This window comes from Saxophila tyrrhenica (assembly GCF_035928015.1).
Source record: "Saxophila tyrrhenica strain CCFEE 5935 chromosome Unknown scaffold_1, whole genome shotgun sequence".
NCBI lineage: Eukaryota > Fungi > Ascomycota > Dothideomycetes > Mycosphaerellales > Extremaceae > Saxophila > Saxophila tyrrhenica.
The window spans coordinates 1,950,874-1,978,430 of record NW_027041733.1 but is presented as its reverse complement, the minus strand read 5'-3'; the positions used below and the strand labels follow the sequence as shown (position 1 = coordinate 1,978,430).

The window sequence follows — 27,557 nt, the reverse complement described above, 5'->3', positions numbered from 1 at the left end:
TGTTGTAGGAATGCGATTGTCACATGCGCGGGTGTGTATATCGAAGTGAATGTAGAAAGACCAGACGTCACCCAGAAAAGCCTCCTCGGCTCCTTCCGCCAGGCTAAAAGCAGCAAGAGATCAGCGGCTCGTGCACGTGGACCCTGGCCGGGCGTTGGAGGGCGCAGAGGCAGAGCGAACTTTTTCGCTTTTGGTTGAACGCACTTGGATTGGCTCCGTCAGCGGAATTTTTCATATATATCCCCCCCTCTCCCCTCTTTCCCCTTCTATACACCTGCTCTATGCAAGCCACCGACCATAGAGCAGCCATGCCCCACCACGAGTCTCCCCCTACCGCCCCGGCTATCATGGTCACCAGCAAGTCCGCCGCCCCCTCCGCCGACGATATTTCGGGGGTGACAAAGACCATCTACGGCTCCAAGACGTCCCAGGAGTCGCTGGACGCTGCCTATACTCTCACAGACCTGCTGCTTAACAGTGTCGGCTTTCGAGGACTGTCAAACTACGGTATCGTCGCTGAGATCCTGAAAGCGGCGTCAGACAAGAAGAATGCCGCCAGACGAGAGGGCGCCATGTTCGCGCTTGGTGCCATCTTTGAGCGCTTCCCACCGAAGCAGCGGATCAGCGAGGTGGTCTTCTTGCTCCAGGAGCAGAGCATGGTGTCATGTGCACTCGATGCGCTGGCGGATAGGCAGTCTGCGGTAAGAGAAGGAGCAAAGTATGCGCTGGATATCCTCTTCTCGCATCTGGGACCGGAGGCCAAGGTATTCGGTCTGCTGCCGCTTTTGATCAAGTACTTGGGCAAGAGCACGGGCAAGTGGCAGGGCACCGTGGGTGCTTTCGAGCTGATTGGGCGCATGGCGGACAAAGCGAAGATGGGAATGGAGTCGCGGGAGGTGGAGCAAGAGAAGGACGTCCTGCGAGACGCTATGGGAAAGAGACTGGAAGCCCTCATCCCTGTTGTGGAAGCGGGCATGCACGATCTCAAGGCTGAGGTGCAAAAGCAGGCTGTCAAGACGATGAACAGCCTCACCACACTGCTACAGAACGACGATGTGGCACCGAGGATACCACTGCTGGTGAAAAGTATGGAAGATCCCAGCACAGAGGCGCAGAAGGCTGCGATCCATGCGTTGTCGCAGACTACATTTGTGACCGAGGTCACATCGCCAGTGTTGGCGCTCCTCACACCTCTGCTGGAGCGCGCACTGAACACGCCAACCACAGCGCAGGAAGTGCTCCGGCAGACTGTGGTCGTCGTCGAGAACCTGACGAAGCTGGTGCACGATCCTATCGAGGCGAGAGCTTTCCTTCCAAAACTTAAACCTGGTGTGCAAGCTGTCAAGGACAGAGCGTCGCTACCCGAAGTGCGCGAGATTGGCAAAAGAGCGCTGGACGTCATGAAGAAGGCTATGGGAGAGGACAAGAAAGCAGACGCCGGCGCAATCGCGGTCATCGAGCGAACAAAAGCGGAGGATGTGCAGGCACGCTTGGAGCAGGAGGTGCAGAAGAACGGTGGCTTGCTGAACTACCCGGGCGACTCAGATGTCTGGTCCCACGGCAAGGTCTTCATCTCAGAGATTGTGGCAGAGGATGTCAACCAGCGGGCACTGGACCGGGTTGTGCAAAACACGACTTCCTACCTTCAGCCGCTCATGGACTCTGCGGCTGCTGTTGGCGATGCTCTCCATACCCTCTACGTCGAAGAGGACAACCGAAAGTTCGGCGCGCCAATCAAGGAAGACGATGGTGAGGTCGAGATCGTGAACGCCAACTTCTCTCTTGGCTACGGCGGCATGCTGCTTCTCTCTCATACCAATTTGCGATTGTTGAAGGGCCACCGATACGGCTTGTGTGGCCGCAACGGAGCTGGAAAGTCCACTCTCATGCGCTCCATCGCGAACGGCAAGCTTGAAGGCTTTCCACCTCAAGATGAGGTCAGGACATGCTTTGTCGAGCATAACCAGGGCGAGGATGCCGATCTGACGATTCTTCAATACTGCTTAAAGGATCCGGAGCTGCAGGGCGAGGGCGAGGAGCGCATCTCGTCCGTCCTAGCGGAGGTTGGCTTCACAGCCGGACCAGAAGGTCGGCAACACGAGAAGGTTGGTTCTTTGTCCGGTGGCTGGAAGATGAAGCTCGCCTTGGCTCGGGCCATGTTGATGCGTGCGGATGTCTTTCTGCTTGACGAGCCTACGAACCATTTGGATGTCGGCAACGTAAAGTGGTTGGAGGAGTATCTCAAATCCCACACCGAGATCACCAGCTTGATTGTCTCCCACGACTCCGCCTTCTTGGACGAGGTGTGTACGGACATCTACAATTACGAAACCAAGAAGCTCGTCTGCTACAAGGGCAACCTCTCCGACTTCGTCAAGGTGAAACCAGAGGCGAAGAGCTACTACACTCTCTCCGCCTCACAAGTGCAGTTCAAGTTCCCACCACCCGGCATCCTCACCGGCGTCAAGAGTATGACTCGCAGCATCCTCCGCATGACCAACGCCTCTTTCACATACCCTGGCTCCGCAAAAGCGAGCTTGATGGACGTCAGCTGCGCCCTCTCCCTCAGCAGCCGCGTCGCCATCATCGGACCCAACGGTGCCGGCAAGTCGACCTTGATTAAAGTCCTAACCGGCGAAGTCATCCCCCAGCAGGGCAAAGTCGAAAAGCACCCCAACCTGCGAATCGGCTACATCAAGCAACACGCCCTCGAGCACGTCGAAATGCACATGGAGAAGACACCAAACCAATACCTCCAATGGCGCTACGCCAACGGTGACGACCGCGAAGTCCTGCTCAAACAGACCCGCGTCCTGACTCCCGAAGACCAAGCCCAGATGGACACACCCATCGACCTCGGCGACGGCAAGGGCCCGCGACGACTCGAGGCGCTGATCGGACGGCAGAAGTACAAGAAGAGTTTCCAGTATGAGGTGAAATGGCTCAATATGCTGCCGAAGTTCAACGTGATGATTTCGCGGGAGACGCTGCTAGAGCGCGGGTTTCAGAAGCTTGTGCAGGAGTTTGACGACCATGAGGCCAGTCGTGAGGGTCTGGGGTTCAGGCAGTTGGAGCCCAAGGTCATTAGCAAGCACTTCGAAGACGTGGGCTTGGATCCGGAGATTGCGGACCACAACGAGATCTCTGGCTTGTCCGGTGGACAGAAAGTCAAGGTCGTATTGGCCGGTGCCATGTGGTACGTACCCCCCTCTACCTCTCCTCGACAGCTCGCTAACAGTACAATTGCAGGAACAACCCCCACCTCCTCATCCTCGACGAACCCACCAACTTCCTCGACCGCGACTCCCTCGGCGGCCTCGCCGTCGCCATCCGCGACTACCGCGGCGGCGTGGTGATGATCTCGCACAACGAGGAGTTCGTCTCCGCCCTCTGCCCGGAACAATGGCACGTCGACGCCGGACGTCTCACCCAAAAAGGCCACCTCGCCGTGAACCTCGACCGCTTCGAATCCCCCCGCCCTGGCTCGAGTCTAGCTAGTTCAGCGGTCGCAAGCAGTAACGTGAGCTCGGCCGTGAGTTCCGCGCAAGGTACCCCGACAGGCAGTGGTGCGCAGAGTGAGGCCGAGGGTGCGGACGGGGAGATGAAGTTCCGCGCGCGCAAGAAGAAGAAGCTCACGCGGGCGCAGCAGAAGGAGAGGGAAGTGCGGAGGAGGCTGAGGCATATTGAATGGTTGAATAGTCCGAAGGGGACGCCGCATCCGGTGGATACTGATGATGAGGCTTGAGACTTCACGTGAAGATGGTTGGTGCAAGGGTGGGTGAGGGCGTTTGGGATGATGATGGTGCATAGCGGGCTGGTGTTCGAGGACGAGTTCTGATTCTGTTTGCATTTGCATGGGTCGGGGACTTTGAGACGCTGGTGCATTAGCGAGGATGGCGTTTGCTTTCGACGGATGGCATTTCTTTTGGTGTATGAGGATGGCGTAGATGACTAGAACTATAGAGGGTTGCAATTGGATCAGTTCCGCAATTTGGAGTTGACTTCAATACCACGGTTGTTCAGATTTATCTCTTGTTCGGGGGCGTTGCGTTGGGCAGCGGGTCCTCCCCAGATGAATGCTGACCTCATGTCTCATGTACACCCCACCTCACCTCACCTATTCTTGCCCTTTCAGCATCGGCAGCACTCAACACTCTGACGCTCTGAAGTACCTTCAGCGTCCTCTCGTAGTCCCCAAGAGGACCCCCACGATAACCGTCGCAGTCATCAAAGACACGGCAATCCTCAAGTACTCCCCCTTCGCACAATCAATAGCACTACCGGGACTTCAGCGTGGGCCTGTCTCATTGCAATCTCCCCTGTTTCTCTTCCTACTTTCTCCCATCGTCGAAATCGCTGTCGAGCATAGAACACCGTCTCGCCACCTCCGTCATCCGTCGTGTATGTGGGGGCAGAGCGGCAGAGCGTACCAGTGATGCGGCGTAACCCATCTCCCCCCCCCCCCCGCCCCCCAGATCAGGTCTCAGGATCCACTATACAGTTGTGTTTGAACCTCGCGAATGGACGCTTGGGGGAATGACTGAGTGGCTTGGACAATAGATAAAATGGAGCTGGCCACGAAGGGCTCGGTAGTGCGTGGTGTTTGTGTCGGCGAGGCGTGGCTGCAGCTTTGTCTGCTATTGCCGGTACTGACGTCGTATGATCCGGTCCGGATCAGTAGCGAGCGGTGGGTGCTCTGGCCTGGCGGTCTCCAGTGACTGACTCTGGTTGCGTTGGGTCTCTGAGGCTGAGACGTGCCGATGCTACGCCGGCGGGAGGCGAGTAGGGGGTGGCCGATTTCTGCAACGTTCGGGCCGGAAGAGGGTGGTGATGGAGCTGGTGTCTCAGCTGAGAGGCAGCCAAATGCGGATTAAGAGGACCAGGGGAGGGTAGCTCACAGGAAGGCCGCGTTGGCGATGCTGGCGGGAGAGGGGCCCGCGTCAGAGTAGAAGCCACCACGTCCAGACTCCATGTCAGTAGTGGAGACAGACTCTAAGCGCGAGAGACGTCTGAGGCCGGACTCCTGTATGGGAACGTGAAGTGGCGCGAGGTCCACAACGGGCGGAACATCCTCCTGGAGACTAAAGAACCGGAGTGCCTGAAGATGAGATTCGGCACGTTTCCCGACCCGGCGAGACAGGAGAGGCGAAACGCTGTCTTGAATCTCGACAGGCGGAGTAGTCAGTTGCTGTGTGGCCTTTATGATAAAGAAAAGGAGCGCCGCTCGTCTCTCGGTGGCCGTCCGACCTCGTCAGCGCTGGACCAAAAGATCAAGAGTCCCGTCTCTGGAGCGAGGTATCCCGTCATCATGTCCACCACCGTCGAGCAACAGCCAGAGGTCCACCTTGTGCCGGGAGAGATGCGGTACAAGCCCAGATCCCGGACGAACGCCCACGGCTCAACCCCAAGCCCGCCTTCAGGGCCGGGAGAATTGTATCCGACATACTTCCACTCCCGCCGCATCAAGAAGGGGTCGGTGGAGAAGCCATGGTTGGAGAACAAGGATCCGCAGGATAAATGGGACACGATCATTCCCGCCTGCGGGCTTGTCATTGGGTTGATGATTATGGCGACCCTGATTTATTTGGGGTACACCAAGGTGACGCACCATGAGTATTGTCCGGTGTTGATGGATGATTTCTCGAAGGGGCTGGATGGTGATGTGTGGGCGAAGGAGGTCGAGGTTGGTGGATATGGGTATGCTGTGTTCTGCTCGTCGAGTTCGTGATCCCATGCTGACGGTTAAGATAGCAACGGCCAGTTCGAAATGACGACCAACACCGACGAGAACGTCTTCGTCGAAAATGGCATGCTAGTCATCAAACCCACCCTCCAAGACCCCGAGCTTATGACCACGAACAACGTGATCAACCTCACCCGCTCCGGCCTCTGCACCACGACCGGCTGGTCCAACTGCATCACCTCCACCAACACCACCAACGGCACCGTCGTCAACCCCGTCAAATCCGGCCGCATCAACACCAAGAAATCCGCCTCGATCCAGTACGGCAAAGTCGAAGTCGTCGCCAAACTCCCCATCGGCGACTGGATCTGGCCCGCCATCTGGATGCTGCCGGTGAAAGACACCTACGGCCCTTGGCCTACTTCGGGAGAAATCGACATTATGGAGTCCCGCGGCAACAACTACTCCTACCCGGAAGGCGGCAACAACATCGTCTCCTCCACGCTCCACTGGGGGCCAGATAGCGACAATGACGCCTGGTGGCGCAACAACAACAAGAAGAAAGCCCTGCACGCCGCGTGGGGCGACGCCTTCCACACGTACGGCCTGGAGTGGAGCGAGAAGTACCTCTTCACCTACATCGACTCCACGCTTATGCAGGTCATGTACTCAGACTTCAACCAGCCGTTCTGGCAAAAAGGGCATTTCCCCGAGGCCAACGACAACGGGACGACGTTTGTGGATCCCTGGAGCCAGACGGCGAGGGATAGCACGCCGTTCGATCAGGACTTTTACCTGGTGTTGAATGTGGCGGTCGGGGGCACGAACGGGTGGTTCCAGGACGCCGAGGCCGGGAAGCCGTGGGTGGATGCTAGTCCGAGTGCGAAGAGGGATTTTTGGCTGGCGAGGGAGCAGTGGTTGCCGACGTGGAAGGAGGGCGGGGGGAGGATGGAGGTGAGGAGTGTGAAGATGTGGCAGCAGAAGGGGTGGAATGGGTGCTGAGGTTGGGGTGAAGGGGCCGCTGGATTTAGGGAGATACGGTAGATTGTCGGTGGCCTGACGTCGTTGGCTGTGGCAAGACGATCGCTGTTCAGGATTGGTTCTCCTGGCATATCTGCTGGGGTACTGTTAGCAGTAGCAGGTTACTATAAGTGCCAAAGTTTCACATTGGTATGCACCGGGATCGAAAGCCAGACTCATCTTGCCTCATCTGCCGCCTTCCCATTTCACGATTCCCTCCTTCCAACGTGTCCGTACCGTAATGCATAAACCCCCAGCAGAGGGAAATTTCGCACGACTTCACTTCATCCCCCGTTTCTCCAATGTCCCTCGCCACGAGAGGCGCACGTAGATCGATGCTTCCCTCGAAGGTGCCAGAGCGCCATTGGTCGAAAGGAGAGGGGCGCTAGCTGGTGTCCGCATATTGGTATAGGTGAGCGAAGCGGGTGTTGAGAGAGAAGTTAGGAAATTGGCGTGACTTCACATCACTTCCTCTCCAGTGGTCCGGTCTGCGATTGGCTGTCAGTTGAGGACGTTAGCTCATGTCCGCATGCATGCCGCAGGATCCTGAAGGTGTAGTAGTCATCCATTTGTGAACTCACTTCACCCGACCTTTAGTGTTGTCAGGTGTCGCCTTGACATGTTTGAAGTGCCATCGGATGCGGAGGAGGGAGACGCTAGTCCTTGTTGCAGTCCCTATGGTAACGATGGTAGCAGAGAGAGCCCCCATAAAGTAAAGCGCAGGCAGAGGAAGCATGTCGCCTTCGCCGTAAGGCATCTCGGCCGCCTCGATGCCTGGTCGCCTTGTTGGTCGCTAATTGGCTGATATCGGACGGCGCTAGCTCGTGTTGCATGATTGTTTACGCGAAGAGATAAATTGTAAGTGACAATGGGGGCGGAAATGCTTGCCTCGAAGGTTCGTCAACGACTGTTGTGCATTCCGTGGATGCTCGTGTGATGATGCTGATCAGAAACAATGCTTGCAAATCGACGATCACGATCGTTCGTCTCTATTGCAAGGGCTTCCTCGCCTCCTCGCGAGATTTTCCGAGTGAATCAAGTCAGGCACCAGGTTGTGTTGCAACGCAGACGACACCTTGGAACGTCTAAGTCAATCCCGGTGTGTCCGACATGCGGCGAGTGAATGGCTGACAAAGCTGCAACTTAGATAGCTGGTGAATGTTGGAACTCACATCATGTGAAGTCATTGCGACACCTTCGATCGACTTGCCTTTCAAGAAACCTCACCTGGATGCACGCAACATCTCCTCTTTCCCTCCACACTCACCGACCTCGGGCATCGGCGGTCATGCGAGACAACGCGAACATGCGCCCAGTCATCATCACCTTCAACGTGGGCTTCTCTTTGTCTTATGGCAAACATCACCCTTCTCAAGCGCAGAAGGCGACAACATCTGCGACGGCGCCCGCACCAGCTCCTCCGCTAGTCGCACCAAACGATCCAAACGATCCAAACGATCCAAACGAAGCCATGCTTTCTCCCACTACGCTCGACCTGCAACGACGCATCCGCCAGCATGTGCGTGAAGGCCTGGCGCAGCTCAACCAGGATCCGGGCAGACCAGCCGAAGACCAGCGCGACGGCAGTAACGACCAGGAGCCCGAGCACGAGCGCCAGGCCGACTCGGAGTCCCTGGAACATCTCGAAGCAGCGAAAGCAGCCGATGCCGCGCTCTCGAAAGCGATGGATGTCGAGAGCCTGGAAGCGCTGTGGCGCAGCACAGAAGACAAGGACGCCTTCCGACCTACCTCGTTCGTCACACCAGAGAACAAGACGTTCTGGCCGCCGAAGGCTCAGCGTGCGAAAGTGAGAGAGCCGTCGGTGGTTACGGATGCTGCGCCGTTCACTACTCCATCGAGCGTTGAGAGGGAGATTGCGGCGAAGGCTGGGAGTGAAGGTGCCATAAGTCAGATGTCAGGGTCAGAGATGCTATCGTTCTTATTGAACTCTCCAAGCACCGACAAGGATTTCAAGCAACCGGAGCCCGAGAACGAGTTCGAAGTATTCCTCCAGCGATCCACGGCAAGCAGTCGTAAGGGCAACACGCCAGTCAGCATGAAGAAGAGCAACAGCTTCAGCGCCTTATTGAGATCATCTCAGGCGCTTGACGTCGTCGAAGGACCAGGACAGCCGATGGAGAGCAGTTACATTCAGCAACAAGCAGAGTCTGTCTTCCAGGCGTTCGCCGAGGCGGAGCGGGCGCAACCAGATAACGATCAGACTGAGAACACCTCGCCAGCTATCTTGGATGAGGTGTCGAAGCCGAATACAGATTCATGCAGCGAGACTCTCCCGGACATCGTCGTTACTGCACCAGTTCAGGAGAAAGCTGTTGGGATGGAAATTGGAATTGAAGCAGCCAAGAGTGAGACGGAGTCAGCCCAAGACGCTGATGGAGATAAGATGGATGTTGAGCGCGAGGACGAAGAGGTGTACGTGCTTGCACCGTCAACTGCACAACATGCTGAAGACGATGGGGATGGGGAATGGGAGATGGTTGATGAAGAGGTGGAAATGAAGTGAAGTCTGGAATGGAGACCCCGGCATTTCGACGCTGCCACGTGCCGAAACCCCAGACGATCTCCAGTGCATGGACCCCGAAGTTCCGCCCTTGTCTGCCGGAGCATCTCACTCAGCGACGCGGATGGTGTAGGATCGCGAGGAAATAATCTACGTCCGTAGTGACAATTACCATGGCCTTCAGATACATCTCCTCACTACGGTAGGCCTCTATTGTTTCCTACGTCTTCCCAACCGATCCTCGTTCGTTGGGTTGTCTCCTTGAAACCTCTGATAGTGGTTGGAACAATGGCTCTAGGTACGTGCTCAGGAATCGCAGGGCCAAGACCATACTGATCGCAGACAGCTACTGGAGCAGCGGTCGCCGGCGTCTCAGCAGCAGCCGCATACCTCGACGCGAAGTACCACATCCGAAAAGACCTAGCCAACATACGAGAAGGCAGACAGATCGCGAAGCTCGGCCAGAGACTAGGTAGGTCGATCCAGTCCTGTCACCGAAGGAGAAGCAGAAGCTAACATGTCTGCTTAACAGCTAAACAAAACCGCCGCTCCCTCTGGTACCAGTTCGAAGAACAAGCCCTCCGCCTGCAAGACGAAGGATGCATCTGGTACCGCTCCCAGCCCTCCGAGCCCGCGACAGAATACACATGGACACAAGCCTACGAGCAGAGCTGCCGCTACGCTCAATTCCTTCTCCAAAACGATGTCCAACCTGGCGAACTCATATCGCTCTACCTCGTCAATAGTCCCGAGTTCATGTTCAGCTTAGCAGGCAGCTGGGCGATTGGTAGCGCACCTGCGTTCATAAACTACAACTTGGGCGGGGACGGGTTGGTACACTGTTTGAAGGTCGCTCAGAGCAAAGTCGTGCTGGTGGATGGAGACTCCGCCTGTCGGGAGCGGATAGAAGAACAACGCGACCGCATCGAGAACGAACTCGGCATGAAGATAATAATCCTCGACCCCTCCACCAAATCCCTCATATCCTCCCTCCCCGCCACCCGACCCTCCAACACCTATCGCGACGGCGTGACCGGCGAATTCCCCATATTCATCTTCTACACCTCCGGCACAACCGGCCACCCCAAAGCCTGCCCCTTCGAAACCCAGCGCTCCTACGGCATGCCCATCAGCCGCAAACGCACCACCGGCCTCCGCGGCGGGCCGGGCGCGGATACCTGGTACAACTGCATGCCACTCTACCACGGCACAGGAGGGACGACAGCCATCTCCTGCTTCATGGGCGGGATCCGCTTAGCCATCGGCCGCAAATTCTCCGTGCGGAATTTCTGGCGCGATGTGCATGATTCGGAAGCCAACTGCTTCGTCTACGTCGGCGAGACGGCGCGGTATCTCCTCGCTGCCCCGCCTTCACCGTATGACAAAGACCACAAACTCAAAGCGATGTACGGCAACGGCATGCGTCCGGACGTCTGGCCGAAATTCAGAGAACGCTTCGCTATCCCCCGCGTGAACGAGTTCTTCAATAGCACCGAGGGCATGTTGTCTTTACTAAACGTCTGCGTCGGCCCCTTCCACGACGCGCACGTAGGACATCATGGCGCCATCTCGCGCTGGCAGCTGAGAGATACCATTGTACCCGTTGAGATCGACCACGAGAACAGCGAGAAGTTGTGGCGAGACCCGAAGACCGGGTTCGCGAGGCGGAAGAGCTATGAAGAAGGTGGGGAGATTATTGTAAGGTGTCGGACGGGGAAGGAGTTTGTGGGGTATTGGAATAACGACGAGGCGACCGGTAAGAGGTTCGAGAGGGATGTTTTGGAGAGGGGGGATTTGTGGTATAAGACCGGGGATGCGCTAAGGCGGGATGCGGATGGGAGGTGGTTTTTCTTGGATCGGTTGGGGGATACTTACAGGTGGTGCGATTACACCCTTCCCTTGTAAGGTGCCGGCCGTGCTAATATGTGAGGGTACAGGAAATCCGAAAACGTCAGCACAGCCGAAGTAGCAGAAGTCCTTGGCCGCTTTCCACAAATCGCTGAATCGAACGTCTACGGCGTCGAAGTCCCCTCTCACGACGGCCGGGCGGGTTGCGCGGCAATCTACATCGCCCCCGAACACCGCGCGGCTTTCGACTGGAAGGGTCTGCTCGAGCATAGTCGGAAGGGGTTGCCACGATATGCTGTTCCGGTGTTCGTCAGGGTGTTGCAGGAGCAGGCGCCTATGCATAATAATAAGCAGAACAAAGTGCCGTTGCGGAAGGAAGGGGTGGATCCGAAGAAGGTGGCGGAGGGCGAGGCGGGGAGTGGGGATGTGTTGATGTGGGTGCGCCCAGGAGGGGATGTGTACGAGCCTTTCACAGCGAGCGATTGGGAGGGCCTTGTTGGCGGCAAGGCAAGGCTGTGAGAAGATAATGGCTATAGGATAGATCTCGACACCAACCTTCTCAATCCTCACCATCCCAACCCCCAAACCCCTCCCACAAGACGTGAACGTGATCAATGACTCCCACTGACCAAACTCAAATACACCCCCCAAAACAACCCCACGACACTACCGACCACCACCCGATACTGCACCGGCACCAAGGTAAAATTCATCAAACTCACCGCCGGCCACAACTTTAGCCCCGCCGCGACCAGAGGCCAGAATTGGGTCTGGCAGTCGGAGGTGATGGTGGAGAGGGAGCGGCCGCGGAGGGCGTCGAGGCCGGCGATGAAGAGGAGGGTGTTGATTGTTGCGCCGAGGGTTTGGTCGAGGGCGAATTTGGCGAGGGTGTTGGGGAGGTTGAGGGACTTTTCTTGGGTGGTCTGGTTTGATGTCAGTGTGGTGGGGTCGCTTAGACTAGGTTTGGGTGATTTACGGGCTTCTCGTCAGTCTTCTTGGACGGTGGCGTGGTTGAGGTATAAGCTGGGAATTTCTGCTCGAGCCATGATTGCCAGATGAAGTTTGGTGGGCAGGAGAGGCAGGCGAAGAGGACGAAGTGGAAGAGGTCGGTTGTGTTTAGGGAGAAGGGTCTCTGGCATAGCGTTAGCTATCAGATCTCATTCTCATCCTTGCCAATGTTGTTGAATCTTACATTGTTCTGGTAACACTTGATGCTCTGGCCTATGATATTCGACAGCCCACTCAAGGCTGCGGCTTGCCACGTCGCTGTAAATATAGGTGAGTCCATCGTACCTGGCTCTGATGCAGTTGTTAGGGAACCTTGACTGAGGTTATTAAAGTGATGTTGCTATCTTGAAGTTCCGAAAGTGGAAGGAGTGGAAGAGCACGTGGCATGACGCTTCGTCAGCCCTATAGGAAAGCTCGGCATTTCTTGTTGTTGCTTGACTGCCATTAGCAATTTTCCGAGGTGAGTGTCCTCCGACTGTCGCGGAGATATACACCCATACGTCTCAAGAATACTCGCAGTCTGCCAGCGCTTCCGAGACGCCCTCTGGCCGGCAAATGCCCCGAGCGACTTGCGTAAGTATCTCGCGGTGCCATGCTGAGCTTTCTCCACGGGAGTCAACGGGTCCAGGCAAGGTACCTGTAGGAATTGAGTTTTGGTTACATGGAGCTGACGTAGGTATCCAACTCAATATTCTCTCTGCTTTCAGGTCCACGCGGCGGAAGCGCTAGGAGGTACAGTAAGTTAGGTATTCTGCATGTGATTGAAAGTTCACAACATCTCCTCTTCAAAAACATTCTCCTTCGACCACAACCTAGCTCACTTCGCGAAAGAAATTCGCCACTATGGTCCACCAACACGGTGATCACCACGATATCCCCAAGGAGCATCATGTCTCACGCGCAGGCAGCTGGCTACCAGCCGACCACCGTATCCAACATGGCTGGCTCGGAAAACAGATTGATGATGCGAAAAAGAATCCAAAGGGAGAACTTGTGCCATGTCTGAAGGACTTTAAGGCCTTCATTGAAGGGAACCCAAGAATTTACATGTACTTCAATGCTATGTATGTCTCCGTTGCTCAGCGTTCGAATGGCGGCATAGCTAAATCACAACCAGGTTCGACGAAGTCCCCGTCAAGAAACCCTACAACACCGACCCGACCGGCCGCAAGCAAATTCGAGACTACCACCACATGCTCGAGATCCTGAACCACACATTCACCACCGCCCCCACCTGGACAGATGCTGCTGCTAATGTGGGAATGGTCGGAGTTCCAATGTGCGCCATCTTCGACTACCCCATGGGCACCCCCTCGGGCTACGCCGCCTTCGTCGACCCGGAAGTAAACGCCCACCTCAAGAATATCCTCAACGAATGGGGCAAGTTCCTGCGGACGCCCAAATCCGCCGAAGTCCTAGGCGAGCACAAGCAGGGCTGGTTCGGCCCCGTAGGCAAACAGGATTTGATGATGGTCGCCAACGCCCCCTACACCACCTCCCACGCCTTCGAGGACTTCTATATCTGCGATCCAAGCGCTAAACACTACGGCTACAAATCCTGGGACGACTTCTTCACCCGCCAATTCAAGCCCTCAGTCCGCCCCGTCGCTTCCCCCGACAACGACAACGTCATCGCCAACGCCTGCGAGAGCAAAGTCTTCAACGTCGCGCACGACATCAAGCTCCGCGACAAGTTCTGGATCAAAGGCCAACCCTACTCCGTCCTCGACATGCTCGCCCACGACAGCCTCTCCGAAAACTTCGCCGGCGGAACAGTCTACCAAGCCTTCCTCTCCGCCCTCTCCTACCACCGCTGGCACGCGCCCGTCAGCGGCACGATCAAGAAAGCCTACGTCCAAGACGGCACATACTTCTCCGAACCCCTGTTCGAAGGGCTCGGCGACCCTTTCATCACCGAAATCGACGCGGGCGGTATCTCCGTCGGACAAGGCTACCTCACCGCCTTGGCCACTCGGGCGATAATTTTCATCGAAGCGGATAACCCTGCCATCGGGCTTATGGCGTTTATTGGCATCGGGATGGACGAGGTGAGTACGTGCGATATCACGGTCAAGGAGGGGCAGCATGTGAAGAAGGGGGATCAGACGGGGATGTTCCATTTTGGGGGGAGTTCGCATTGTTTGTTGTTCAGGAAGCATGTGAAGGTTGAGGGGTTCCCGCAGCCGGGACGGCAGGAGAATGTGCCGGTCAGGGGGCATTTGGCGGATGTGAAGGCGTAGGTGGATGGAAAATGGTGTGCGCATGACTTGGTTCGCAGGGGAGGCCTGGGGAAAGGAGAAAAGTTCTATGGCCAAGCAGGTGTATGTAACAAGTATTTGGACCCCAGGACACCGCACCAGGATTCAAAGCATTATTGCAAACAGATTCGTTCATCTAGACATACTCATGTATCTATTCATCCCCAACACTCCCATCCACTCGCTCTCGCGAGACTCATGACATGCCTAAGCTTTCGACACCTTCCCAAAATTGATGAGTCGTTTAACTCCAACCTGTCGTGCCGAATTAGTAATTCATCGACACTCAAGTAGTGATTCAGTACTCACCATCCAATTCGTCCCCTCCGTCGCCGACTTCGCCGCCTGCATCTCATTAAACAACCCCAACGCCCTATCCCAATCCCTCGCGGAAACAGCCTGCGCTATCCCAATCATCTCCTGCACCGTGCTTTCACTAAGCAGGTCCTCGTTGTTGAGGTGGTCGAAGAGGATGTTGAGCCGCTTCTCCATATCGTCGACTTGTGGCTTATACTGCTGAGGTGCTGAGGATTTGATGCGTGCGATCTCGGGGGAGAGGAGGTCGACGATTGGTTGGGCGGAGGGAGGGATGTGCGAGCGGTCGCCGCGTGGGTATTTGGGCTTCGCTGCTGTTGGTGGTGGTGAAGCTACCGGTTGGTCTGCTGCGGTTTGGGGGAGCTGGGACTGTTGTGAGGTGGGCGAGGCGACGGCATTACGAGGTGGCCCTGAGGGTGGCGGGCCTGTGGGTGGCTGTGATCTCGGAGGTCCTTGTGGCGGAGGACCGGTAGACTTCGATGGGGGAGGTGGCGGTCCGCCTTGACTGGGTTGACCGAACTGAGGCGCTTGCTGCGGCGCATAGGGTGATTGGGAAGGTGGCTGTTGCGCTGCGTAAGGGTTGGGCGCAACCTGCCGCTGTGGCGGTGGTGCTCCTGGAGCCATCGAGGGCTGACTGCCAGGCACTGGCGCATATCGGTTTGATGGAGCGGCTGACGAGGTCGAAGGTGGTGGCTGGTAAGGGGACGCGCCACGCTGAATCGGCGGAGGGCCAGGTGTAGGCAGGGTGGAGCCAGTAGGCGGTTGTGACTGGTAGTTTTGTGGCGGCGCGTATGCGTTGGCCGCTGAGGATGATGGCCGCTGTTGCTGCTGCTGCGGGAAGCCAGTAGCTGGAGGAGATGTGACCCGTGGAGCTTCACCGGCTCTTGGCGGAGGCGGCAATGGCGATGCACTTCGCTGTTGCTGGCCATACATAGGCGGTCCAGGTGGCGGAGGCGATCCGATCTGACCTGTCGCATTTGGGAAGGGCGAGGAGACGGGCTGTGGACCTGGTGTGCCACGTCGTGAAGTTGCCTTTTCTTTGAAGAAGTTATCAGGCATATCATTCCAGTTTGTCATACTCTTCGCGGCTGCGGCAGGAGGCACAGATGGCGACGATGTGCTGCCTCGAGGTGGCGGAGGGAGCGGTGTCTGTTGCGGGGGCTGGTATCCACCGTACATGCCAGGCTGCTGTCCGTAAGGGTTAGAGGGTTGGGGAGGCTGATAGCCAGCAGGGGCATAAGTGTTGCTGGCAGGAGCGTAGGGCCCTGGCGCGGGTGGTTGTGAAGGCTGGCCATAAGGTGCTTGAGCGTTAGGAGCATTTGGTGGAGCATAAGGGCCTGGCGTAGAGTTTCTTGCCTGATTGACCAAAGGCTGCTGTGCTGGGGCAGAAGGCTGCATGACCGGCTGAACCCGAGCACCGGGCTTCTGCGCACTTGGTGCTTGTCGTGATTGAACTGCAGCTGGTGCAGCCTTCCGAGTAGCCTGCCTGACTCTTGTCTGCGCGGCTTCCGCACCCTCATACTTGCTTGGGAGGAGGCTCAGATAAGACTCTGCGACCGCCAACTGTCCTGAAGACGCAAGTATGTCTGCGTATTCGCCATACAGACGATAAAGCTCTGACAGCCTCCAACTCTCCGATGCTTGCATGTCCGGGTCCTTGAAGTTCGTGACCTTGCGGAAGACGGACACTTTCTCCACAAAGCCCTGCAGGCATTTGGCGTGCACCGAAAAGTCACTCTCTTCCTGATCAGCGGCCAGCGCAGATTGTTCCTCTTCTCGCAGCTCTTGGATCCAGTTGCCGATAACCTTCTCCAATTTGGAGCCCGCAAGGTAACAGAAGGTAGCGTCCCGTCTTCGAACCTTCTCGCCCTCGCCGTCTTGATATGCCTCCTCCAATCTGTCACCCAGCGCCTCGCACAGGTCAGAGAACTCGGTCTCGTCTGCGTATGTACATAGCGTGGCCATGACTTCCTTCCAGTTCTGCAGATCTGCATTGTGTACGACATCCCACAGGTTCTTGCCCACAATGCTTGCCAGCAATCGTAGATAGCTCGGCCCCTTGGCCTGCTTTCTGAGATACGCACTCTGTGCTTTGTCGATACACTTCTGTCCGCCACATACCGCAATCATGAAGGCGTCGGAGATACGATCCTCTCGAAGACACACGTCGAGCGCACTCTCGAACTGACCGAGCATAAGAGCCTGCGTGATGTCTTTGTCCGCCTCGGACTCCGATCCGGTATAGAGGCTGAATGGGTTGTTCGTCTTTGCGCCTTTCGTAGCCGCAAGGTTCACAAGGAAGTTGTCGCCATCCTCGCCGTTACCGAAGAAGTCGTCATCACTGCCTTCCGGCTTCGCGCCTTTGTCGCCATTGATGTCCAGCTTCTCTGTATCCTTGGAAAGACTGTCGTCCTCGAACCCAAGGTACTGTCTCAGCTTCTGCCTCGACTTGCCAGCATTCAACGTCTCAATGACCTGCCAATCCGCCCTTTCTTCGTCTGTCTTGGCGTCATCAATCTTGCTGGCGCATACGCTCTCCATGTCGCCTCCCTTCAGCTTGTCCTCGAACTTCTCAGCAGCGTCGCCTATCGATGTATCCACAGCGAATGACTCGATCGCAACCTTGCTTCGCTTCGACGAAGGGTCCAGACCAACTCGAACGAGCTTGCCACCGAACCCGAAAGAGACGCTGGCCGGTTTTGCGGTCCATTTTGGAGCCTTGGACAAAGAGAATGTGATACCTTGAGGCTGAGTTTGTGCTTTTGCAAAGAAGTCCTCGCCATCCAGGGCCTGGTTCGCCTGCGATTGATCCTCCTTCTTCGGGTTTGTGCTTTGGGATGAGGTAACGAGGATCTTGCCGTCGAAGGAAGCGCTTGCAATCAAGCTTGGATTGTGTGGATTCCACCTCGTCTGGAACGCCCAATTCGAGCCTGCTGCGAAGTCTCCCAACTTCTCGCTCGTCTTCGCATTCCAGCAAATCGTCCTGTTATCCTTTCCACACGACAGCAGCAGGTCTGAATCCTGCTGACACCACGATAAGCCAAGAACGCCTAGCTCATGGCCCCTCAGCGTCCGCTCTGGCGCGCTGCTGTTCCTTAAACTCCAGATCAGAATCAACGGCTCTTGATCGTTCGATGTCGCAGTTGCCAGAGTCGTGCTTTGCTCAGGGTCCCATGCCACCGCGCTGACCGCCTTCCTCCCTTGGTTGCTCAGGGTCAAGACGTCCTTCTTTTGCTTCACATCCCACACTGTGACAGAGCCCCCACTACTTCCAGTAGCTAGAATGTGCGCAGTCTTTTCCGACTTGTTCCAATCCAGACAATCAATGTCGTCCGCTCTTGCAGCTGTTGCTCCCAGCCTGAAAGGATTGGCCATGTTGTTCAAGTCGTAGATGAAGATCTCGCCCTTGGATCCCACGGATGCGAGAAGGTTGTGCCGGTATGGGTTCCATTGCAGCGCTTTCGCAGGACCAGAGTGCTTCGTTGTTCGTGAGATGAAGGCATCTTTGCTGCCGCTGCGCGCCCTCTCTGCGTCCCACAGGTCTACCGAACCATTCTCAAGAGCCCCAGCGAGGACTCCAAGCGGATGGTCGTCATCCGGCTCGCTCCAGGCGAGATCATTGAAACCAGAGTCCACAGTGATTGCGCACAGCTTCTTCGGTTCTGCATCCCGCTCTTGCTTCTGCAGTTCCAAGTCCCACAACTCCAGAAGGACTTCGCTAGAGAAGTCGTCGTTGACTGCTCCCACTTTCGTACCAGTAGCCAGTAGAGGCGTCCCGCTCCCCTTCGACCATGCGAAGACAGCGGTTCGCTCGAGTGTCCGTAATCCCACCATCGTGAGGAGTTCGAGAAGAGAGCGTCGGTGGTCGAGCTTTTACGCCAACATGCAGGGGGAGAAGGAGAGTGTTGGACAAAGGAGAGACCGGTATAGCCGTGTGATCCAGTCTTCAGGAGAGTCGTTGGAAAGGCATATGTGGCAGATCCAATTTCCTCGAACGCTCTCACTCCAGAGAGTTTCGAGATCGATCAGGGTCCAGCTTGGCATTAACACGTGATCGTGCAACAACTTCTTCACATTCAACACCAACCACTCAAAGAACCAATAACCATGTCAGACCAATCTCGCCAAAAGGCAACAGTTTTCGTCGGTGGCCTCTCAAACGAAGTCACACCTCAAACCCTCCACGAGGCTTTCATACCGTTCGGCGAAATCGTCGACGTCTCCTTGCCCAAACCAGAACTGTATGCCATCGATCACACCTTAGATGTCAAGCAGAGACTAAGTACACTGGCAGACCATCGAACCATGACCCACATCGAGGCTTCGGCTACGTCGAGTTCTCTTTAGCCGAAGACGCTCGCGAAGCCATCGACAACATGGACCAGGCCGAGCTGTACGGGAGGGTCATTAAGTGCAACCAAGCGAAGCCGCAGAAGGATGCTAGTGAAGGACTAGGCAGTCGGACGGCTGTGTGGGAGCAGGTAGGCTTTTGGGCGTCCTCGCGATGCTTCTTGCATCTTCGCTCATGCTGACTCTTGTCCAGGAAGGATATGCTGCCAAATACAACATGGCAGAGGAGGATGGCGCTGCGGCAGACGTTGATGGTGACAAGCCGATGGACCCGATGCAAGGCTTGGAAGGACTGGACGTGGCGGGGCCACGGATGCAGTCGACGTGAGATAGACAGGGGCGAGATGATGTTGCTTTTCAGCGTGGCGTTGGGGCAAGGCGAGAGATCCCTTTTTGATGGCGTGGGTACAAGTGAGACATCGAAGACTTCTATAGGAACCAACGTTCAGGATACTACCACACATATATTCCCCGACACTCCTCCCGGCAACTTACGAGGCATATCACGCAGCCTCGTGCAAACCAAACACAGGCCCATCCTCCCCCCTGAGCCACAAGTGATGTGACGTCCTCCGGTGTCCCCCGTCTTCGCATGCACATAACAGCCGGCCCAATCTCGGTGCGTCAGTCCCAAACAAACCGCATATTCTCAAACAGTCCCACAACTATAACCAAGCGCAGCCACTCGAGTGGCTTCAGGTCAATGGTTATACCCTCCCTCCTCAAGCCGCCACCAACGCCAAACACACCAAACTCGAGCGTTCGACTCCCGACAAGATTTGAAAGAGCAAGGAGATGTATACCATACCTGGAGAGGTAGTCGTTGTACCGTGATATGTTGTAGGCCGTCGCCCATTCGTGATCATGTTGTAGTCCAATCAAGAGCAAACCACGAGGTTTCTCTTCTCCCTCCGGGGTTTTCTCTTTTGTCCCTTTCTCTTTTCGGAATCTTTTGGTATGATAATGTCCTCGAAACGCTGCCTTGAACCGATAGGGGTGGCTCGCGCTCTCCGCTCGTTCAACAAGACATAGGTATTTTCCAATTGCTCGAGAAGTTTTTGACAAGCATGGAGGACCAACTTCAATCGTCAACGCCTTTGCCGTCTGGCGGCGATTGATTTGAAGCCGAGGGAAGGTAATGGAGAAGTTGACCGCATTTTTTGGCGTATATTAACGCTCAATAGGATTCAAACAAGATATGCGTACACACAGCTTTGGTATATTGGTATCTCACATTCCCCCATTCCTCCTCAAATTGGTATTAGATGCGGTCTGACACGATCATGACCCTGCCGCTGGTGCAGCTGCAGGCTGGGCGCCACCTGCTGGAGCACCGCCTTGCATTCTCCGGCTCCTGCGAACAGTCAGCACTCGTCACTCTTATGAACACTCATGGGTCATGCACTCACATCATACTCCTGCTAATGAAGCTCACGCCAATCATGAAAGCCCACGAAGGAATCAACGAGAACCCCCAAATCGCATACCCAACCGGAATAGCCAAGCCCGCCTTCGCCAACGGCCCATCGAACGGATGGAAGATCCCTTCATAAGGCTCCTTCTGCGTGTACTTCTCCTCCAGATGAATCGACGCAATCTCCGGCGCAGTAACAGTCGTGCGATTCAGCCCGAACGAACGGACCGTCGTCGCCGGAGTCGACTGATCAGCCAGCGGCTGAGGGATCAGGAAATGGAAGATCGTCGGCGGTCCCACAGCCCAGGCATTGCAGAGCACCGGCTCCGCTTCACAATCCAGCAGTCCAAGGTTCGGCGGACTCCTCGACGCGCTGAGGAGAGCAGTTGACTCATTCCACGCCGTCTCCGCACGCTCGCACCGGCCGAAGCACGTCTTGTTGCCGCCCGTGACGAAGATCATCCATTCTTCGATGCCCGGACTCGCGGTCGCCGCGCCGGGTTTCAGGACGTCTTGGTAGTTGTCTTTTGTCAAAGGCTGGACTTTTGCGTCTGCGATCACCTTCGCGCCGGACGCAACGGGGTTCGGGACGGAGGGAGGAGAGGGTGCGGAGGGGATGGCGGAGGAGATGCTGTTGCTGGCTTGCGCGAACCAGCCCTTGACTTGGTCGAGGAAGGGGAATTGTTGCTGCGCCGTTGAGAGCGCTGGGAGCGCGAGGAGGAGGGGTGAGGGGCGCATTGCGGTGTCTGTTCTGTTCTAAGGTGTCGAAGGTGTAGATTCAACTCGCTCTGCTGATTGACTTGAGGGTGGTCGTTGGGTATTAAGGATCTACGAGCAGATTATTAGCAAGGCCCAAGCATGAGATATCCATTGAACTTACAGTATGCAGGGTATTATATGAACAAATTATCTTAAGAACGGCACAAGATGGCAATGAATAAAGTTGAGTCCAGAGCTGTGCTGCTGTGGAGGGAGGGGAAAGATGAAAGCTGGCCCTGGGTGACGAGATGGAAGAGGAGCTGCACGTGTTGGCGCAGTCGATCCTCCCCAGCAACCGTCAAGGCGCCACCAATTTTAATCAATTGTCCGGAAGAACAGACGCAACACAGACGCGAAGATCCGGTGCCCATACGAAGGTTGGACGCGATTTAGAATGGCTGATGAGTCGCCCGGATCTCGTCGTCCAGAGGTGCTTCGTGGTCGATCCGTACAGTAAAGGGAAACAGCCGCTTGGAAGGGACTTGAACGACACTGACGACTGATATCGACGGTCCGGCGGTTGAAGGGTGGTAATACTTTGATCGAGTACTTCCACTCCTCGAGATCATCCCACTCCCGGTGGAGGACGTTCATTCTCAATTCATCTGATCGTGAACGCCATTCATTCGTCGAAACTATGGCACGCTAGCTCATGTTCAGATTTTGACGGCCACCGGGTTCTGCCTGTTCTGCCTTGTTCGGGAATGAGGCCCGGTCCTGAGAGTAGCTCGCCTTTCCTCCACCTCCGCATTGTCTTTCGACAAACTCGTTCGATCGAGATCAACGATGTGCTTGTCTCTCTCAAGCTTTCGCCGTACCGTTGAGGGCGACTCCATTCCAGAGAGGATACAATGCAATCTACTTTTCGTGCGTACGATCCGACAACGATCTATTCCAAGTCGAATGCGACCGCTTGCGAGCAGTGCTATTCCAGGTATGCATTTCATACGGACTTGATGCATGCTGCGTGTACTAAAATAAGTGACAGGAAGGTGAAATGCGAGCTGCGGGATGACAAGTCGACGTGTCGGCAGTGCGCCGACCATGGTGTAGTCGTATGTTGATGAAGGCATACATATGTCTGGAGTCTGTTTGACCTTTGCTAACAAAGGCTGCCGAGCGTGCAGTGCAAACCAAGGACCCGAAAACGTAAGGCATCATCTCTGGACGAGCAACACACCACGCCATTCAATCCGCCGTCCAACTCGAATCCGGAACCATCAGATGCCTCGAGCACCACTTCTAAACGCCGCTCGAGCGTCGCGAAACCAGGCAATGGACCGAAAAGACCGGCTCAAAGGTCCAACAGCGTCTCGGTTCCCGAGCTATTCGTCAATCGCGATTCTGGTCGAGCAGGCTATTCACCCCAAAGTTCTGAGCTGACAGAGTCCCCGTCGCAAGATCGCTTCCGCAACGCGTCCTTCATATCCCGATCAGCAATCCTGGGTGATGACTTTCAGGACATCGACCATGCGCATCCCGAGCGAGCTGTACCGGATGAGAAGCTGTCTTCCGTAGACATGAAGACGTTGAAGCTGCACGGCGCATTCGAGCTTCCGGACTTACCACTGCGCCAAAGCCTTGTTGAGGCCTATGTCGAGCGGTGCTACACATGGATGCCGGTCATAGATCTTGCGACATTTACTGGAGCGACACAGGCTGCAGACAGCTCTCTATTGCTCTTACAAGCTGTGATTCTGGTTGGTGCATTGATGCGGCCGGATGTATGCAGCAAGGCATTCAGTGACAGGCAATATCAGGTCTGTCAATCAACTTCAGGAGACCGAGAAGTTACAAGCTGACAATCAGAAGCGCACGAAAGCTTTAATACTATCAGGGTACGAGAGGCATCCTCTGAACGTACTTGCCGCGTTGTGTCTCGTGCAATGGTACACGCCAACTGCGCCAAAGGATGTATCCACGGATGTCCCAAGATTCTGGAACACGTATGCTGTAGGGCTCGCACAGCAAATGGGTCTTCAGCGTCAACCGGCCTCGCAAGTAGTCAATCTGGGACTACGTAATCGCATATGGTGGACCATGGTCGCTCGAGACAATCTGACTGCATCAGCACATGGACGACCTCGAATCATACAGCCAGAGGATTGCACGGGGCCTCTGCCCTCGGTCATGGATTTTCCTTCTCCACCTGATCTTCGAGCCGAGATCTTCGTCAACTATATCGGTGTCACCCGGATACTCGGCGACCTGTGCCAATGCATCACACGCAAGGGCGAAGCTAGCTTGACTGACAAGCAGGACATTGCGCTACGGCTCAGCCTCTATCTGCAGAACCTTCCGGAGCATCTCCGACTATACGGTCCCAGTGGACTCGCTCAGTCGTACAGCCTTGACATCGCACAGCTTCACATCCCGATCTTGATGACCATCACCATACTTTTCAGGCCACGAACCGTGTATCAACTCACCGCGGCCAATGCCGGCTCTGCAACTGCCGCTTTCCTCAGCTACCGCATCTTCCAGGCGATACAATTTCGAGAACAGACGCGGTATCTGAGCTCTGCCTTCGCATGGCATCTCCTTGTCACTGCAATACCTCTTCTCTCGTGCACCAAAGTCCCGACCCTCGGCAACGAAGCGAACGAAGCACTTGACGCTGTGGAGAGCGTCCTGGAAACACTAGGCAGAGTACGACCTGCTGCTGCGAACAACTTGAGAAGCGTCAAAGCCATCCGCAAAGCAATGACGGCCAAACCGACCAGCGCCACAAATCCGAGCAACGCCGGCAACAGCGATCCGGACGCTACTTTGCTACAACTAGGCTACCAGCTTCTCCAAACCTACGGCCTGGAGTCCGTCCAGCAGTACGAGCAGATCACCGATATTCTTCGTGAGCACCATCAAGGCCAGGCTGAACGCAGCGCTCAAGCGGCTGCTCATACGTTAAGTCGACTGAGTGGGCGGCCTGATGCCAACTTCACTGTCAACGGGCGTTTGACACCGGAGCCAGAGACTTACCAACCGCCTGCGGTGGCGGAACAGGATATGCAGAATGCTTTCACGGCGATCTTCGAGGACGACACGTTGAGCACTTCGTGGATGATGAGGGATTGGTTGGATGAGCTGCAACTGTGAGACTACAGCACTCTACTCTAGTTGTCGCCGTTTTGCCTCCTCGACAACGCGCCCCCAACTTCTCCATCTCAATATCACACCTTCTGTGATCGCTATTAGTGCCACTGCACTCGCCATGGACAACCAAAGGCCGCGAACGCCCATTCGAGGTGGACCGAGCTCTAGAACAAGAGCAAGCGGCACGGCATACAGATAGTTGAAGATTCCCGTCACCCACCCACCAATATGGTGCCATCCCAGGCCACGAATTGTCCCGTGCATGCACGTTGCCATGCAGTCGCAGAAGGTGAAGACGATTGCGAAGGGTATGGCTCCTCGCAACGCTGCTTCAACAAGCTTGTTGGATGTGAGATGGCTGAGCACAACTTCGATGAGGACGACGAAAAGAGCAACGTCAAATACTGCCATGCCGATGAAGATGCAGAAGTAAAACCAGGACACTTCTCGCGCGGTCTCAAGCTGTCCCGATCCTATCAAGCGGCCAAGGCGAGTGCTCGTTACCACGGATCCGGAGAAATGGACATGCCATACCACAACACTGATCGTGGCAAGATAAGTTTGCGCTGCGAGTTGCTCGACTCCGGCATAGCTGGTCACAAATGTCAACGCCTCGAATGCCAACCACTCTGATAGGGTCATGGCGGCACCGGGAACGGCTAGTCTGACCATGGGACCCCAGTTTGCGAATACCAGTACCCAAGACAGATGAGATGGCCAACACTTGAGCGTCTGCCGATGTATAAACACAACATCCCCAGCTAGCAGAACCGGCCGTATCAAGTTCGTCAGCGCAGCAGCCAACGCAGCTCCAACAATCCTCAGCTCAAGGCGGAACACCAACAACCAGTTCAAGAAGATATTCACCGGCACGCAAACAACCAACACGCCCAGTCCCGAAGTAAAATTCCCCTGGGCCTGCACAAACCGCTTGCCAGCCTCAAACATCGCATACCCCGGGATGCCTACCGCATACCACTGCAAAAACGTGCTCGCGCCCTCCGCCAGCTCCGCGTCCGGCGTCAGATACGGCATGATCCACGGCGAAGTTATCCAAAACCCGCCGATCGGGACGGCCACCAAATGCACCAAGATCGTAAAACGCAGCACATGGACTCCAACCATTTCCGGGTTACCGCCGCCGTAGGCCTGCGCGCAGAGGGTGTCGAGGGCGGTGGCCATGCCTTCCCAGACTGCCAGGCCGATGATGTTGGAGGTTGTGAGGCCGAGGGATGCGGCGGCTAGTTCGGTGGTCGAGAGGCGGGAGCAGACGATGATGGCGGTGAGGCTGAAGATGTATTGGAGGAGGTAGGTGGCTATCAGAGGGGTGGTTTGGCGGAGTATGAGGAGGGTTTCTGTGCGCCATGTCACTTTTTCGATATCTTTTGCTGGGCCGTGGCTTGAGTGGTGGTTGCTAGCGAGAAGTGGCTCTGTTTCTGGGTCCATTGTCATGGCTATGGTCTCGAAGGCCTGCTCATGAGTGTGAGGTCTATCCCGTATTTGGAGTGTACATCGTTCTGGCTTGAGCACTTGGTATTGTACTCAAAGTGTGAGAACGATGCAGGCTGGTGGAGCTCGAGTAAGACTGCTGATGGCGCAAGCTCTAGTCTTGCTGCGTCCAAGGGCATCTACCCGAATGTACAGGGAGTACCTTCTATCAGTACGGCAGTCCTCTTGTACGTGCAAGTCACGGCCCTTATTAGAATGTGGTCAAAAATGACGTGTGTTTTTCGGGATGGTGGCAACGCTTCAAGTCAAGGCGATGTCGGAATGTTCAGACCACATCTCTCACTCTCTCTCTTTCCTACAACCTCCACCTTTTTAACTACTATACGTCTTGATACCCAACACTCACATCGACCTGATTATAGCATGCCCATGGTTAGCAGCATGGTACCAGCCCTTCAGTCACGACTCGCCCACTGGCCACACGAAGCTCCATCTCGGACAACGCATGCTGCATAAGCCCACCGAAGCCAGCCAATGTCAGCTTGCAGCTTTTCGCCGTTGAGTCTACCCGCAGCTCCCCTCGATGGGGAGAGCGAACCTGATGGAGACACGCAGTAAAAACGGCTTAGGTATGCATTAGAGAGACCGCAAACCGCCGAGTGCGTGGTGGCGTGCTGTGGCCGTTCATGTGAGCAGGTACTGTGTGTAAGTACGTGGGTACCGTAGGTGCTTTCTTCACTTCATCGCATTCATCTTCCTATCTTCGAGCATGCTTTCGATTGTCTGGGCGGGTCTGATGAGCTTCTGGACTTCCTCCTGAGAGCTTGCGATCCATTTTGCAGCAACCACGGCGGATGTCGCTCGAGATGGCGGCAGCACTGCAGGATGTCGAGGCGTCTTGTGCCATCTGCGGTGCCTCTTCACAATACGGAGAATGCCCGCACGAGAGCAACAGCCTAGAAAAGGCAATGGAGCAGGCTATGAAGCGGTGGGCCGGGTTTGCGATCATCCGGTATGCTCAGAGCAGCAGCCAGCGCCAGCAACCACTAATCCACCTCTAATCTCCAGAGACTGGGTATTAACGCACGCACGAGACCAAATCATGGAGACCTTCCAAAGCCTCAAATCCGTGCGATACCAAGCACACATGCGCTACCTCCAAACCCTCCCCTGCTACACACTCTTCCAGAAATACGGCGATCCCCCGCTTACGGTCCAGCAACTGAACCACCTGCGGAGTCAAATGAGCCAGGCACAAAACATCTACCAACAAGGCGTGGACGAAGACTGGAGGAGGTGCTGTATGAAGTATCCCGAAGTGCTTGACTACTATCTGAGCTTAGTCGACATCGACCTCCCGGACGATACAGACACGGCGGTTCGGGATCCCAGGTTTGGCGGAGGACCTGTCAATGAGACGAAGAGAATCAAACCGAGGCGGGGAAGTACGGATCTGGGAAAGGGACATCGGAAGAGGTCGAGGCGGCGTAGTAGGGGAAGGACACCGCCGGCTGCTCCAATGCCTGGTGGACACAGACGATAATTGAGGGCAAGTGTTGGTTGCTGTACAGTCCTGTACAAACCCTTTTAGAGAAGAAGATCCGAGGCTCTAATATCAACAATGATGCTTGCAACCCAAAGGAACCACTGATGCTATCCTGTACAGCCTTCGCATTGGACGACACTGTACATATCAACAAGCCCATCAGACCATTCGGCCGCCAAGGAGCGACTTATACAAACGAGAAATCCAACTACCCAACATGCCCAATCATTCAATCACTTCCTCATGCACAATCTTCAGACGTCCTCTCCGATCGGTGTTCTTCTCGACATTCC

The 27,557-nt window shown here is 55.8% G+C and overlaps 11 protein-coding genes across 11 annotated transcripts; 8 read left to right on the top strand and 3 right to left on the bottom strand.

Annotated features, from left to right (window-relative positions):
• Positions 1–308: 308 nt before the first annotated feature.
• On the top strand, positions 309–3,745 carry NEW1 ([NU+] prion formation protein 1; the record flags this gene model as incomplete). Its single annotated transcript, XM_064798126.1, has 2 exons — positions 309–3,196; positions 3,250–3,745. 2 exons carry the CDS (start codon positions 309–311, stop codon positions 3,743–3,745), a joined length of 3,384 nt encoding a protein of 1,127 aa, XP_064664360.1.
• Positions 3,746–5,104: 1,359 nt separating this feature from the next.
• LTR77_000860 (uncharacterized protein) lies at positions 5,105–6,685 on the top strand (the record flags this gene model as incomplete). Its single annotated transcript, XM_064798125.1, has 2 exons — positions 5,105–5,697; positions 5,752–6,685. The coding sequence occupies 2 exons, from the start codon at positions 5,105–5,107 to the stop codon at positions 6,683–6,685; spliced, it is 1,527 nt and encodes a 508-aa protein (XP_064664359.1).
• A 1,324-nt stretch (positions 6,686–8,009) lies between these two features.
• Positions 8,010–9,227, top strand: LTR77_000859 (uncharacterized protein; the record flags this gene model as incomplete). Its single annotated transcript, XM_064798124.1, has 1 exon — positions 8,010–9,227. One exon carries the CDS (start codon positions 8,010–8,012, stop codon positions 9,225–9,227), a length of 1,218 nt encoding a protein of 405 aa, XP_064664358.1.
• Positions 9,228–9,512: 285 nt separating this feature from the next.
• On the top strand, positions 9,513–11,591 carry LTR77_000858 (uncharacterized protein; the record flags this gene model as incomplete). Its single annotated transcript, XM_064798123.1, has 4 exons — positions 9,513–9,522; positions 9,571–9,696; positions 9,757–11,104; positions 11,162–11,591. 4 exons carry the CDS (start codon positions 9,513–9,515, stop codon positions 11,589–11,591), a joined length of 1,914 nt encoding a protein of 637 aa, XP_064664357.1.
• Positions 11,592–12,923: 1,332 nt separating this feature from the next.
• On the top strand, positions 12,924–14,320 carry LTR77_000857 (uncharacterized protein; the record flags this gene model as incomplete). Its single annotated transcript, XM_064798122.1, has 2 exons — positions 12,924–13,144; positions 13,198–14,320. The coding sequence occupies 2 exons, from the start codon at positions 12,924–12,926 to the stop codon at positions 14,318–14,320; spliced, it is 1,344 nt and encodes a 447-aa protein (XP_064664356.1).
• Positions 14,321–14,545: 225 nt separating this feature from the next.
• Positions 14,546–18,487, bottom strand: SEC31 (protein transport protein S31; the record flags this gene model as incomplete). Its single annotated transcript, XM_064798121.1, has 2 exons — positions 14,546–14,593; positions 14,648–18,487. 2 exons carry the CDS (start codon positions 18,485–18,487, stop codon positions 14,546–14,548), a joined length of 3,888 nt encoding a protein of 1,295 aa, XP_064664355.1.
• Positions 18,488–18,760: 273 nt separating this feature from the next.
• LTR77_000855 (uncharacterized protein) lies at positions 18,761–19,331 on the top strand (the record flags this gene model as incomplete). The annotated part of the gene is made up of 3 exons (XM_064798120.1): positions 18,761–18,894; positions 18,948–19,134; positions 19,197–19,331. The coding sequence occupies 3 exons, from the start codon at positions 18,761–18,763 to the stop codon at positions 19,329–19,331; spliced, it is 456 nt and encodes a 151-aa protein (XP_064664354.1).
• A 953-nt stretch (positions 19,332–20,284) lies between these two features.
• LTR77_000854 (uncharacterized protein) lies at positions 20,285–21,155 on the bottom strand (the record flags this gene model as incomplete). The annotated part of the gene is made up of 2 exons (XM_064798119.1): positions 20,285–20,357; positions 20,413–21,155. The coding sequence occupies 2 exons, from the start codon at positions 21,153–21,155 to the stop codon at positions 20,285–20,287; spliced, it is 816 nt and encodes a 271-aa protein (XP_064664353.1).
• Positions 21,156–22,027: 872 nt separating this feature from the next.
• LTR77_000853 (uncharacterized protein) lies at positions 22,028–24,272 on the top strand (the record flags this gene model as incomplete). The annotated part of the gene is made up of 4 exons (XM_064798118.1): positions 22,028–22,110; positions 22,165–22,231; positions 22,304–22,900; positions 22,956–24,272. 4 exons carry the CDS (start codon positions 22,028–22,030, stop codon positions 24,270–24,272), a joined length of 2,064 nt encoding a protein of 687 aa, XP_064664352.1.
• A 74-nt stretch (positions 24,273–24,346) lies between these two features.
• Positions 24,347–25,715, bottom strand: LTR77_000852 (uncharacterized protein; the record flags this gene model as incomplete). Its single annotated transcript, XM_064798117.1, has 2 exons — positions 24,347–24,355; positions 24,411–25,715. The coding sequence occupies 2 exons, from the start codon at positions 25,713–25,715 to the stop codon at positions 24,347–24,349; spliced, it is 1,314 nt and encodes a 437-aa protein (XP_064664351.1).
• Positions 25,716–26,584: 869 nt separating this feature from the next.
• On the top strand, positions 26,585–27,261 carry LTR77_000851 (uncharacterized protein; the record flags this gene model as incomplete). The annotated part of the gene is made up of 2 exons (XM_064798116.1): positions 26,585–26,730; positions 26,787–27,261. 2 exons carry the CDS (start codon positions 26,585–26,587, stop codon positions 27,259–27,261), a joined length of 621 nt encoding a protein of 206 aa, XP_064664350.1.
• Between the last annotated feature and the right edge of the window lie 296 nt (positions 27,262–27,557).